The 13,488-nt window shown below is 42.7% G+C and overlaps 1 protein-coding gene across 1 annotated transcript in view; it reads right to left on the bottom strand.

Annotated features, from left to right (window-relative positions):
* LOC147574678 (serine/threonine-protein kinase MRCK alpha-like) overlaps positions 1-4,670 on the bottom strand; it is a 28,599-nt gene extending 23,929 nt beyond the window's left edge. The window contains 4 exon segments of the mRNA XM_086684863.1: positions 2,796-2,813; positions 3,044-3,097; positions 3,099-3,163; positions 4,542-4,670. Coding sequence (XP_086540989.1) covers positions 2,796-2,813; positions 3,044-3,097; positions 3,099-3,163; positions 4,542-4,565 — 161 coding nt within the window. The 5' untranslated portion in view covers positions 4,566-4,670.
* Between the last annotated feature and the right edge of the window lie 8,818 nt (positions 4,671-13,488).

Below are 13,488 nucleotides of genomic sequence, written 5' to 3'. Positions count from 1 at the left end.
TATACTCAGGAAAGACCTGAGAAGGCCATAAGGTCTCACTGCTGGCTGACCGGTATGTAGATTAATTGTACATCGTATTTGGGAAGTTTTCAGCCGTTATGTCTTCCATGGTTCTTGAGCACTTGCACAAGTAAAAGTGAAGGCTAAGACAGTGTTGCCAACTGCCTGGCTGAGTATTGAAGGAGTGCCCCAGTTTGCACACAGAATCCTTCAGCAAAGTCTGGGATCCAGGTGTTTATTAAAAAATCTCTGCACAATCACTAGCTGACTACTAAGCTAACAAACTAGAGACTAGAGACTTCAGTGACCACACGTGACAAAGAATACTTTGCAGATTGGTTCAGAAAAGTCACTACAGAAACAAACAAAAATTACAAGTAACAACAACAAATCCTGGAGAGGAGGTGGAATTTGATTACCAGAGTTGCCAGTTTAACTATCTGAAATGTCCAGTTTTTAAGAAAAAAAAAAATACAAGACATGCAAAGAAACACAAAAGTGGGACCCAATACAAGGGAAAAACACAACCAGTGGAAACCGTCCCCCAGGAAATTCAGATGTTGAATTTACCAGACAGAGATTTAATTCAACTATTTTAAATGTGTTTGATGACCTAAAGGAAACCATGTCTAAAGAACTAAAGAAAATTATAAGAATGATGTCTTACCAAATAGAAAATATCAATAAGAAATTCAAAATTACAAAAAAAAAAAAAAAACAAATAGAAATTCTGAAGTTGAAGAATAAAATAACTCAATGAAAAACTCACTAGAGGGGCTCAAAAATAGATTTGAGTAGGTGGAAGACAAAATCACTGAACTTGAAGATAGGCCAATTCATACCATCCAATCTAAGAAGAAAAGAATGAAGAAAAATGAACAGGTTCTCAGAGGCCTGTGGGACACCAAATATAATACTAAGATACACATAATGGGAATCCCAATGTAAGAGGAGAGACAAAAGGGGACAGGAAGCATAATTGGATGTATATCTCAATTCAGTAACCTAAATTTCCACCTTAATAAACTAGTAAAAGAAGAAAAAATTAAACCTGGAATAAGCAGAAGGAAGGAAATAACAAAGAATAGAGCTAAAGTCAGTAAAATAAAATAGAAAAGGAAGAAAATCAAGAAAACCAAAAGTTGTTTCTTTAAAGGATTAACAAAATTGACAAACCTTTAGGTAAACCAAGAAAAAAATGCGAGAAGATTTAAGTTACTAAAACCAGAAATCAAAGAGAGAACATAACCAACTGACCTTTCAGAAACTAAAAGAAATATAAGGGAATACTATGAACAATAACATTCAAAAAAAAAAAAAAGGAAAGAAAAGAAAATCTAAAAGAATAGAAAAATTCCTAGAAAACACAAAGTATTAACGGTAACTCAAGATATGGAAAATCTGAATAGATTTATAACAAGTAGAGACGGAGATGGTAACCAATAACTTTCCCGGGCACCTGGGTGGCTCAGTCATTAAACATCTGACTTCAGCTCAGGTCGTGATCTCACAGTTCGTGAGTTCGAGTCCCATATCAGGTGAACTCGAGCCCTGCTTCAGATGAACTTGTGCCCCGCTTTGGGTAAAACACGAGCCCTGGGTGAGCCCCACTTGTCTCTCTCTCTGCCCCTTGATCACTTGCACCACCCCCCCCAGAAAAAATCCCATAAATAAAAGCTCAAGGCCAGATGTTTTCATTAGTGAATTCCACCAAACATATTTAATACCAATCCTTCATGAACTCTTCCCAAAAAATAAGAAGAAAGAGTACTTTCCAGCTCATTTGGAGGCCATTATTACTCTAATACCAAAACCAGGCAAAAATATCCCAATAAAAGAAAACTACAGACCAATATTCTGTATTAACATGGATGCAAAACTCTTCAATAAATTCTAGCAAATCCAATCCAGCAGAAAGTAAAAAGGATTATGCACCATAACCAAGTGGGATTTATCCCAGGAATAGGTTCTACAGAAAATTTGTCCCAGGTAAGTTCTTTATAAAAAGATCACTCAATTTAATACATTTAGTAAAGGGGAAAAAACTATGTGATCCCCTCAATAGACAAAACGAAACATGTGATTCCACTTATATGAAGAACCAGAGCAGCAAGTCCATAGAGACAGGCGCAGATTAGTGGTTGCCAGGGGCTCGGGGCAAGGGAGAACGTGGAATGACTGGGAACGCATGTATGGTTTCTTTTTGGCATGATGAAAATATTCTAAATTAGATTGTGGCGATGGTTGTACAACCTTGTGAATATACACAAGTGAATTGCACACTTTAAAATGGTGAAATGTATGGCATGTGAATTACATCTCACTAGAAAGACTGTCTGGTTTTGAGATTCTGTTTCTTTTCTTGGCGCACGCGCACACACACACACACACACACACACACACACACACAGAAAATAACGTTTGACTAAAAAACCTCTTACGTCAGGCTCTGTGCTGACAGCTCAGGGCCTGGAACCTGCTTTGGATTCTGTGTCTCCCTCTCTCTCTGCTCCTACCCCGCTCGTGCTCTGTCTCTCCTTCAAAAATAAACGTTAAAACAACAACAACAACAACAAAACAAACCTCTTACAAGTATGCATTGAATTATAGTCCATGCCTTAGAGGTGGTGATGCAAACTTTAGGCAAAATCTTCTATTTTGAAGTTTACATGGCAATGGAGAAAATCAGCAGCTTTAACGTAAAGCAGTGTAACTAACAACACTGTTTAAGAAAATATCAGAAGTCACTTTTATTCACATTTTTTTATAAAAAAGAATTCTCTTTCAAAGCTTACCTCATGTCAGTCACTTGGCTCATGACAACGTTGGATTTTTTTTTTAATTTTTTTTCAACGTTTTTATTTGTTTTTGGGACAGAGAGAGACAGAGCATGAACGGGGGAGGGGCAGAGAGAGAGGGAGACACAGAATCGGAAACAGGCTCCGAGCCATCAGCCCAGAGCCTGACGCGGGGCTCGAACTCACGGACCGTGAGATCGTGACCTGGTTGAAGTCGGACGCTTAACCAACTGCGCCACCCAGGCGCCCCGACAACGTTGGATTTTGAGTCTTTTTCTTCATCCGTGTTATACAGAAAGTTTGAAGTCACAAACTATGGTCAGTGATCTCTGCCATCCTTTTTTCACCCCTGCTTTCTTTGGTATATTTAGTTTTGATTTAAAAACAAACAAACAAACAAACAAAAACAATCTAAGCTGAAACATCAAATACTATCCAGTTACTACACGTAAAATTAAAAAATAAATCTGTGTTATAAATCTGTCACCAATTAAAGATGGGGAGCAAAGTTGTATAACATAATTGAAGTTTTAAAAAACAAGGCAATTCCTTTGAAGATTCAAAATCTCGGGGCGCCTGGGTGGCTCAGTCCGTTGAGCGGCCAACTTCGGCTCAGGTCATGATCTCGCGGTCCGTGAGTTCAAGCCCCGCGTCGGGCTCTGGGCTGACAGCTCAGAGCCAGGAGCCTGTTTCGGATTCTGTGTCTCCCTCTCTCTGACCCTCCCCCGTTCATGCTCTGTCTCTCTCTGTCTCAAAAATAAATAAACGTTTAAAAAAAAAAATATCTTGTGAGAATAAGATTGACACCATTTCAACTAACACTAGCAATTTATTCAAATAATTTCTTCCTCTCCGGTAACATGAAATTCAAATACGGTAACTCCATGCCTCAAATTCAACTCAGATTTTCAATATTTCTCAAAAAGATTATTTCATTTTTGGTCTCATAGTTGGTTATTGCTGACTGGAATTCAAAGTTACTTCATTAGTAGGGATTTCAACATTTGTTCATCACAAGGTAAGGTTTGAACAGTAAACTTTGGTGCATTTAAAAATTTGGAGCGGGGCGCCTGGGTGGCGCAGTCGGTTAAGCGTCCGACTTCAGCCAGGTCACGATCTCGCGGTCCGTGAGTTCGAGCCCCGCGTCAGGCTCTGGGTTGATGGCTTAGAGCCTGGAGCCTGTTTCTGATTCTGTGTCTCCCTCTCTCTCTGCCCCTCCCCCATTCATGCTCTGTCTCTCTCTGTCCCAAAATAAATAAACGTTGAAAAAAAAAATTTTTTTTTAATTTGGAGCAACACCTGGGTGGCTCAGTCGGCTAAGCATCTGACTCTTGATCTCTGCTCAGGTCATGATGTCACAGTTGGTGAGATCGAGCCCCGAGTCAGGCTCTGTGCTGACAGTGGGAAGCCTGCTTGGGATCCTCTCTCTCTCCCTCCCTCTCTCCCCCTCTCTCTCTGCCCCTGCCCCACTTGCTCACGCGCGCGCGCACTCTCACTGTTTCTCTCTCAAAATAAACAAACGTTTAAAAAAATAACAAAAATATCCTATTGGGGACAGCTAAATTTTGTTCTGAAACTATCTTCTCAAGATGGTACAATAATGTTCAAGTGCATATAATTTATATCGTATAACTGCGATAAATATTATATAATATATATATATTTCTTACAAATGTGCTCACAGTGCAAGATGATCAATGATTTTTTTACGAGTTCATCTAAACCCAAAATATTGACGCCTACCCAGACGTGGCCTTCTGTTGCCATGCCTTCCTGTGGGTCTAGACAGAGAGCCCCTTTCTTCTGCTGAGAAAGCACTGGACAGGCCTGTGGAGCTTCTGCTACACAGGTTGTGTGACAGGAGACCGCATGCTTTTGGAAGGGAATAAAGAGACCTGACAGCGGTGGGTAGAACGGTTGTACCCCCTGGCCCTCCGCTGCAGTGCTCTCTGCTCTTGTAGAGGTCACAATGCTAAAAACTACATTTCCCAGACTCCCTTGCAACTGAGTTTTGGTGGTGATGGAAGTCGCACCAACCAGAGGGCTTTCTGTGAGACCAAGCGCAGGATGCGGAGTACCCGCTTTGCTGCAGGACCTTGAGGTCACAGCTGCCAGGGTGGCGTCCCGGATCCCGCGGGAGCCTTCTTTGTTCCGTGGGTGGTGGCCGGATTCTACAGACTCTGCAGTCGCGGGGGCTTTCTGACCCGGCAGAAGGAGCAGGTCCTGGGAGCGGCAGCAGCGGTGGCCGCTTCCTGATTTGTCGTCTTTTTCCGACCCGGGCTCAGCAGAGCCCCAGCCACCCTGAGCGCTCAGCCCGGAGCCTGCCTCTGCAGCCCCGGAAGGATCCCCTGAGCACCGAATGCTCCACTTTTAGCCCCATTTGGTTTAATGCACTGGGTTGCGTTTATGGTTAAGGTGGCCCTGACTGTGGCCGCGCTGAGGGCAGGAAAGCTGTGCCGCTCAGCGCTGCGTCGGGGGCGAGCGCTCCACGGGACTGGCTAGGAAGCCGGCAGGCACAGAGTCCGCTCTCTAGGGCGAGGGGTGAGGGGTCGATGGGCGCAGGGACCCATGGGTGATGTTTCCAGAAGTGCGTTGCTCCCCTCCAGTAACCGTCACACTGTGGATGAAGTGAGCACAGTAAGGCAGCCAGCACCCCAGCATTCCATTCCGGTCGCATAAGCTAGTGACCTGGGTCCTCCTGCTATCCTAGTGCTTCTTAGTAAACACGCTTGGGAGCAGGACTCCCAAGGACAGCATTCACACAGGCTGTCAGGGGCTGACGTCCTTCGGAGTACACGGCGCCACGTTCCCCCCAAACATGCCCGCTAGCCATGGGCCAATCTTTCCAATATGCAACAGAGTCAGAGTTGAGTGAAGGGATCGCTTTACTGCCGTGCTTCTACGATGCAAAGAGAACACATTTTTTTGCCAAATAACTTACTGCAATGGACTGAATGTCTGTGTCCCTCCCCCCGCCCCAAATTCCTATGTTGGGGGAGTTAGGAGGTGGGGCCTTTGGGACAGCTCAGGTCTCGAGGGTGGAGCCCTCGGGAGCGGGATTAGTGCCCTTATAATAGAGGCCCCTTATAACACAGGCCCCGGGCCTGTGAGGGCACACCCAAAAGTCAGCATTCTGCCCCCCTGAAGGGAGCTCTCACCAGACCCCGACCGTGGCCAACGCCCTCATCTCGCACTGCCAGCCTGGGAGAAATACATCTGTGTTTATAAGCCACCCGGTCTGCGTGCCTTGCGGGGGAAGCCGCTGCGACTAACACCCTTAAATGTGAGGATCCCAGCCCCGGCCCCACATAGCCCTTCCTTGGGTCTTACCGCCACAGGCACAGCCTTGTCCTGTCAAGCCCTCCATCAGACACGTGCGCTGGTGACACTTGGTGGGAGCAGTGAAGGACGTATGAAAAACCGGTGGCTCTTAGTCTGCAAAACAGAGAGCAGACAGGCACTAAAGGTTGAATCACTTCGAAGAGGGGAATCCGGTGACTCCTTCCTCCCTCCTTGCCCAAAATACCATTTTATGTACAAAGAAAAGCAGCTCCCCCACCTGCTCACCAGAATTTAAGATTCTTGCCCCCTAATTACTTCAGAATTAGGAAATACTGAGCAAGAGATCAGAAGCATTACCAAGAAGAGGAAGATGGGAAGGAGGAGAGGGAGTTATTTCATCCGTGATCACATGTTCATTAACACTGTTTGCAACCAAGTAGATCAGGCCTGTCTTTGATTTGTGCCCGTATATCCTGAACCTTGGAAAGGTGCTTTCTAGACTGATAAATTCTTCGAATGATCCCTTAACAATGGATGGAGCGAGAATTGCCTTGTGTACATACTTTTATTTGGGGTGGGGGGGAAGTCAAAAAATAACATGTGTCTCCCTCTCTCTCTGCCACTCCGCCCCTCATACAAACTTTCTGCCTCTCTCTCTCTCTCTCAAATGTACATAAACACTAAAAAGTTTAAAAATAACTAAACTTTTCATATGAACTTATAAAAATGAATATAAAAGATTCCCTCTTAAGAATTTTAGATTACATGCATCGATGAATTAGCCTTATTTTAGTTTTCTTTTAAGAAGAGACTGTCTTCAGTCTAGAGAAGAGAAACCACATCGTATCAGTTGATGCACAAGCATTTGACAACATCCAGCATCCATTCACGACAAAACTCTCATTGGACTAGAAATAGAAAGGACTCCCTTAATGTGATGAAAGGCATCTACGAAAAACACAAAGGCAAGCATTACCACTAAGGATAAAAAACTAAATGCTTTCACCTAAGAATAAAAACAAGGCAAGGATGACCACTACCGCTATTCTATTCAACATTAAGCTGAAAATCCTAGCCAGTGTGCCAGGCAGAAGAAGAAAAGACAGGTATCCAGACTCGGAAAAAATCAAACTGGCCTATTTTCCAGTGACATGATTATCTGCATAGAAAATTCCAAGGAAGATCAAAGGAAAGCAATCTTGAACTACTACGTTTGGTAATGTCACGTGGCAATAAGTCAACCCAAAATTAATCACATTTCTACGTAGCACTAATAAATAATTAGAAGCTGATTTTTTTCTGAGACAATTTTTCAGAACAGTTTATGGTTCACAGAAAAAATGAGGGGAAAGTACAGAGATTTCCCATCCATCCCCTGTCCTCATATTTGCAAAGCCTCCCCAATTATCAACATCCCCCATCAGAATTATAAAAGGTGAAACACTGACACATCACAATCACTCATAGTTCACATTAGGGTTCACTCTTGGTGTTGTACATCCTGTGGGTTTGGACACACGTGTAGGTGTGTATCCACCATCATGACATCATATAGAATATTTTCACAGCCTTCATCTATTCATCCCTTCTCCCCCAAGCCATGGCAACCACTGATCTTTTCACTATACCCATGGTTTTGCCTTTTTCAAATGTCGTATGGTTGGAATCATACAGTATGTAGCCTTTTCAGATTAACTGTCTTATTAATAATGTAACGCCTCTTCATGCCTTTTCATGGCTTGATAACCCGTTTCTTGTTAGTAGTAAATACCGTTCCACTGTCTGGATGGACCACAGTTTATCCGTCACCTACGGAAGGACACCTTGGTTGCTTCCAAGTCTTGGCAGCTATGAGTAAAGCTGTTGTAAACATACAGGTACATAATTGGATTTGGAGCTAAATTTTCATTTTGTCTAGGTGAATACCGAGGGGTGCAGTTGCAAGCTTGCGTGGTAAGAATATGCTCAGCGTGGTGAGTAACTGCCAGGCTGTCCTCCAAAGTGGCTGTGCCATCTTCGCATTCTCACCGGCAGGGACGAGAGTTCTGGCTGCTGCACCGTCCTCCCCAGCATTTGGTATCGTCAGGGTGTTCCAGATTGGGGCCATTCGGATACGTAAGTGGCGGCGTCTCGTTTTAAAAATGTTTTTTTAATGTTTTTTATTTATTTTTGAGACAGAGAGAGACAGAGCATGAACGGTGGAGGGGCAGAGAGAGAGAGGGAGACACAGAATCGGAAGCAGGCTCCAGGCTCTGAGCCATCAGCCCAGAGCCCGACGTGGGGCTCGAACTCACGGACCGCGAGATCGTGACCTGAGCCGAAGTCGGACGCTTAACCGACTGAGCCACCCAGGCTCCCCCGGCGTCTCGTTTTAATTCGCACTCCTCTGATGACATATGCTAGGAAACATCTTTTCATATGCTTATTTGCAACCTGTGTATCTTCTTCGTTGAAGGACCTGTTTCGGTCTTTGGCCGATTTTTATGTGTTTGTTTTCTCATTGTTGATTTCTTAAGGATTCTTCATGTATTTTGGATACCAGTTGAAATGTGTCCCTTGCAAGTATTTTCTCCCAGTCTGTACATTGTCTTTGCATTCTCTTGATGCTGTCTTTTACAGAAAAGTTTTTAATTTTGATGGAGTCCAGCTTATCAATAATTTCTTTTGTGGATTGTGCCCTTCTCATCGTGTCTAAAAAGTCATTGCCAAACTCACAGTCATCTAGATGTCTAGATTTTCTTCTAGAATATCTTCTATGAATTTTACAGTTTTGCAGTTTACATGTATATCTGTGATCCATTTTGAGTTAATTTTTGGAAGACTAAAGCCTGTGTCTCGATAGAATAACATAAATTATCCCATACGAACGTCAGAGAGAAAACAGACAGGAAAGATGGGACTGTTTCAAAAGATCTAACATCAGCATCCCAGAAGGAAAGTATAAAGACAATGAGGCTGAGAAAGTACTCAGAAAAATAATGGCTAGAGATTTCCTAAGTTTGACAAAAGACAATAGATTCAAGACGCTAAATTGAATTCCAAATAGGATAAACCCAAAGAAATGCAAGCCAAGACCCAGTGTAGTAAAACTTCTGAAAACTAAAGGCAAACCGTCATCACCATCGTCGTCATCATGAAAGCAGCCAGAGACAAACAACACATTAAAGTGGAACCTCCCAGGAGGTGCCTGGGGGGCTCAGTTGGTTAAGCATCTGACTTTTTGTAAAAAAAAAAAAAAAAGTTTTTATTTTTGAGAGAGAGAGAGAGAGAGTACAAGCAGGGAAGGGGCAGAAAGAGAAGAGACACAGAATCAGAAGCAGGCTTCAGGCTCTGAGCTGTCAGCACAGAGCCCGATGCAGGGCTCGAACTCATGAACCGTGAGATCATGACCTGAGCCGAAGTCAGATGCTTAACCTACTGAGCCCCCCAGGCACCCCAAGCATCTGATTTTTGATCTCAACTCAGGTTTCGATCTCCATGTCATGAGTTCAAGCCCTGCATTGGGCTCTACTCCCAGCGTGGAGCCTACTTTAAAAAATAATGATAAAGTGGAACACCCCCCCAAAAAAAGTAAAGTGGAACCCTAAATGTATATTGCTAAATGAAGCCAATCTGAAAAAGCTGTGTGATTCCAACTGTACGACACCGGGTGAAAAGCAAAAGTCTGAAGATAGTAAAAAGATCAGTGGTTTCCAGCATGTCAAGTAGAGAGAGGGACAAAAGGAAAAATAGAGACAGGAATTTTTAGGACAGTGAAAGTGCACTGACATGGTTCTGTAATTGTAGATACACCTCATCGTCCATTATCTATCTGAGTTGTACATCTATAAAATGTATAATCTAAAATGGGAACCTTAACTATGGACTTTAGTTAATGATCATGGCTCATTAATAGTAACAAATGCACCACACTAATGTAAGTTGGTAATAATGGAGGAAACTAGGGGGTGGGAAGGGTGAGACAGGTAAGCGAGAACTTTGTACTTGCCACTAAGCGTTTCTGTAAATGTAAAACTATCCCAAAGTAAAGTCCATTACATGTTTAAGTGATTGGAAAATCAAGACAGTCTCAGAAACTCTGAGAGAATTTGCCTACAGTATACCCAGGATAGCTACAGTAAGTTCTCTACACAGAAAGGAAATGAAGGAATCCAAATGAAGGAGGAACATGGGAAGAGTGAAAATATGGAAAAATACAGTAGAGTTTTTGAAATTATATTAGATGGTTGGAGCAAAAATTATAACACTGTCTAATGTTCCTCAGTGTATGTAGAGAAATATGTAACACAGTTACGTTACAAATGGGGAAGAGTAGAAAGGAAAAAAAGGGAGGTGAGGTTTCCACACTTCATTTGATCAGGAAAAAGGTTGTTGACACAGCATAGTAGTGAATTATATATACATAATAGAATATCTTAGATGAAGTGAACCAATTTCTCCAAAAGTACACACTACCACAACTCATCCGATCTGAGATAAGTAATTTGAATTAAATTTATAACTTAAAAACTCCCAAAAAGAAGGACCCAGAATACCTTTATTGGAACGTTATAGCAAATGTTTATTTCAGGGAGGTAAAGGTAATTCAATTTTGAAAATCAATCAATGTAATCTATCATATTAACAAGCTAAAGAACAAAAAATTCATGATATAGTACATTAATGCAGAAAAGGCATTTGCCAAAATTTAACATCCATTTGTGATAAAAACTCTCAGCAAACTAGGAAGACGGATGAACTTCTTCTTCAACTTGATGAAAAGCTTCTACAAAAATCTTACAGCTAACATCATAATTAATTGTAAAAGATTGAATTATTTTCCCTTAAGGTAAATACAAGAGATGTTCATTCTTGTCGCATAGTAGTAGAAGTTCTATCCAGGGCAATAAGGTAAGAAAAGGAAATAAAATCACACAAATGAGGAAAGAAGGAACAAAACGATACCTATTTTCAGAGGACGTGGTTGTTTATGTATGAAATTCCAAGGAATCTACACAAACAAAAACCTCCTGGAAATTAATAAGTGAGCTTAGCAAGTTCTCAAGTTACAAGATCAACATACAAAAATCAATTTTACTTCAACAATACTAGCAACAAATACATGAAAATTGAAGTTTAGAATATAGTACCATCTACAATTGCTTTAAAAAAAAAAGTAAATACTTAGATCTAAATCTCAGAAATCATTGGAGATACAAATCTCACAAACATGTGTGTATAAACATTCCGAGGTAGGTGCCTAGGTGCCTAACGATGGCATTCTAAATGCCATTCTCCAGTAAAAGCAATCGGTGTTCTTTAAGGAAATGGCTGAATGCAAGGCTGGGGCCTCTTGTTCTGCCAGAGAGAAAGAAGGTGTCCGATGCATGACGAAGACGTAGCAGAAGGACACGGTGCCAAAGAAGGGGCTCACACGGACCACATCTGTGACCATTTGAACATCGGAATAAATAATGACACTAGTGGATTATAAGCCACTGAATCAAAGAGGAAATCACGAGTCCATACAGATATAAATAAATTGAAAGTTTGGTGAGAAACAGGCTACTGAAACGGTTTCGGAGTACCTCTCTACAAAATACTTACCAATTACAAAGGAAAGGAGAGGCCTGGAAAATCCCACCTTAGTACAATGGTCAAAGCGAACATCCTGCCTGATGGGATGCGGTGAGAAACCCACAGCATCTGTGATATTCTCGTCCATGACCCATAACCTGCATAAAGCCACGAGGAAATTTTTTTTTTTTTAATGAGGGGCATTCTACTCTACCCTGGCCTGTGGCTTTTGAGAGTCTCAAGGTCACAAAATCAAACCAAGGCTAAGGAACTGTGGCAGGTGGGAAGAGACTGAAGAGACATGACAAGGCCAGGCAAAGCAGCATTCGGAACCGGCTCCTCTTGCCGTGACGGACGCCACGGGGACAACGGGTGAGACCTGGATGGGGCCTTAGGTTCAGGTGGTAATGCGTCACCGCAAGGGATGATGGCTGTGCTGTGTATACATACACACACATAAGAGAATATTCTTCATTGTAAGAAATACATTCTGAAGTATTCGAGGTGATGGAAAACCGGGCGGCAGCCTTCGGTAGTCTAGGAAAAATAAATCCATACCGTACCTGCAAAGTTTCCATAAAATCTGTGGCTCTTCCCCCAAAAATGGAACCACTCTGTTGCCAAAATTTTACATTGAAAATACACATATAACCTATGAAAGGTTTACTTTATAAATTAGGAGCAGTAAGAGATTACTAACTAATAACAAAATTGGACAATTGTAACACTCTATTGCGATAAAAGTTATGTGAGTGTGGTCTCTCTCTCTCTCTCTCTCTCTCTCTCCCCCCCAAAATATTTTCCTGTACTGTACTCACCCTTCTCCTTGTGATGCTACGAGCTGATAAAACCAGTGTGTGAGGAGACGAATCGAGGTGAATGACGTAGGCCCTGTGACAGAGTGTTAGGGGACTATTGACCTTCTGAGCGTGTGTCAGAAGGAGGAGCATCTGCTTCTAGACTCTGGTTGAGTGCCGATAACGAAAACCATGGATTGCGGGCGGGGGGGGGAGGGTACTTTCGTGGAAGTAGCAGGTACCAACAGGCTCATTATGATAAAGACACTGTAGTAGTGAAAAATGACATCAACCCAAATGTCCATCAAAAGGAACGCTGTTCTGTAAATCTAAGTACATTGATACACTGGAAAACTACACAGCAGTCAACACAAATGAAGTGTCTCAGCGTGACTACTTGTAGAATGATAGGGATACTATCTGCAGGAGTGTTTTAAGCAAGCCAAGCGATCCCCCGCCCTTAAAGGACACATGCAAGTGACACAGAGGATAAGAAGGTGGCCGGAAGAGGGCACACCTCCTCCGATGGCCGGTAACCTCCCAGGGACAGGGGGAGAAGGCAGTTACATGAGCGCAGCTCTCCCAGCCACATCTCAATTTCTTTGATCTGACACAAAAATGCCACCGTTTTGCTAAATTTGTGAGTAGTGGGTGTATGGATTTGTGATAGGTTATTCCTCGTCGATGGAAATATTTCGTTACTAAAAGTTTAAAACAGTACGATAAAATAAAAGTGTTATCAAAAGTTCAGAGGCTCTGAGCAGAATTTGCAGATGATGTCTGGCCTGGCTAAAAGCCACACTGAAACTTTCCCAAGGACACCACACCCTCCCCTTACAGCAGGTGGCCCAGCCCCCAGGATTCCACAGGGGCAGCAGAGTCCCTGCCCGGGTTACTGGGGTTACTGAGGGTGTCGGAGACGCAGAGCAGGAGGAGGAGTGAGCTGAGAGACACCAAACCCTTTGACCTCTGGAAGAAAGATTTCCTTTTGCAGAGAAACACAGTCTCTGATTAACACGAAGGAAGGACCAAGGAAGAGTTGTTTTACGCACCGT

The sequence above is a fragment of the Puma concolor genome, chromosome D4 (genome assembly GCF_028749965.1).
Source record: "Puma concolor isolate L17-30 chromosome D4, mPumCon1.1.hap2, whole genome shotgun sequence".
NCBI lineage: Eukaryota > Metazoa > Chordata > Mammalia > Carnivora > Felidae > Puma > Puma concolor.
This window is presented reverse-complemented; position numbering and strand designations above follow the sequence as displayed.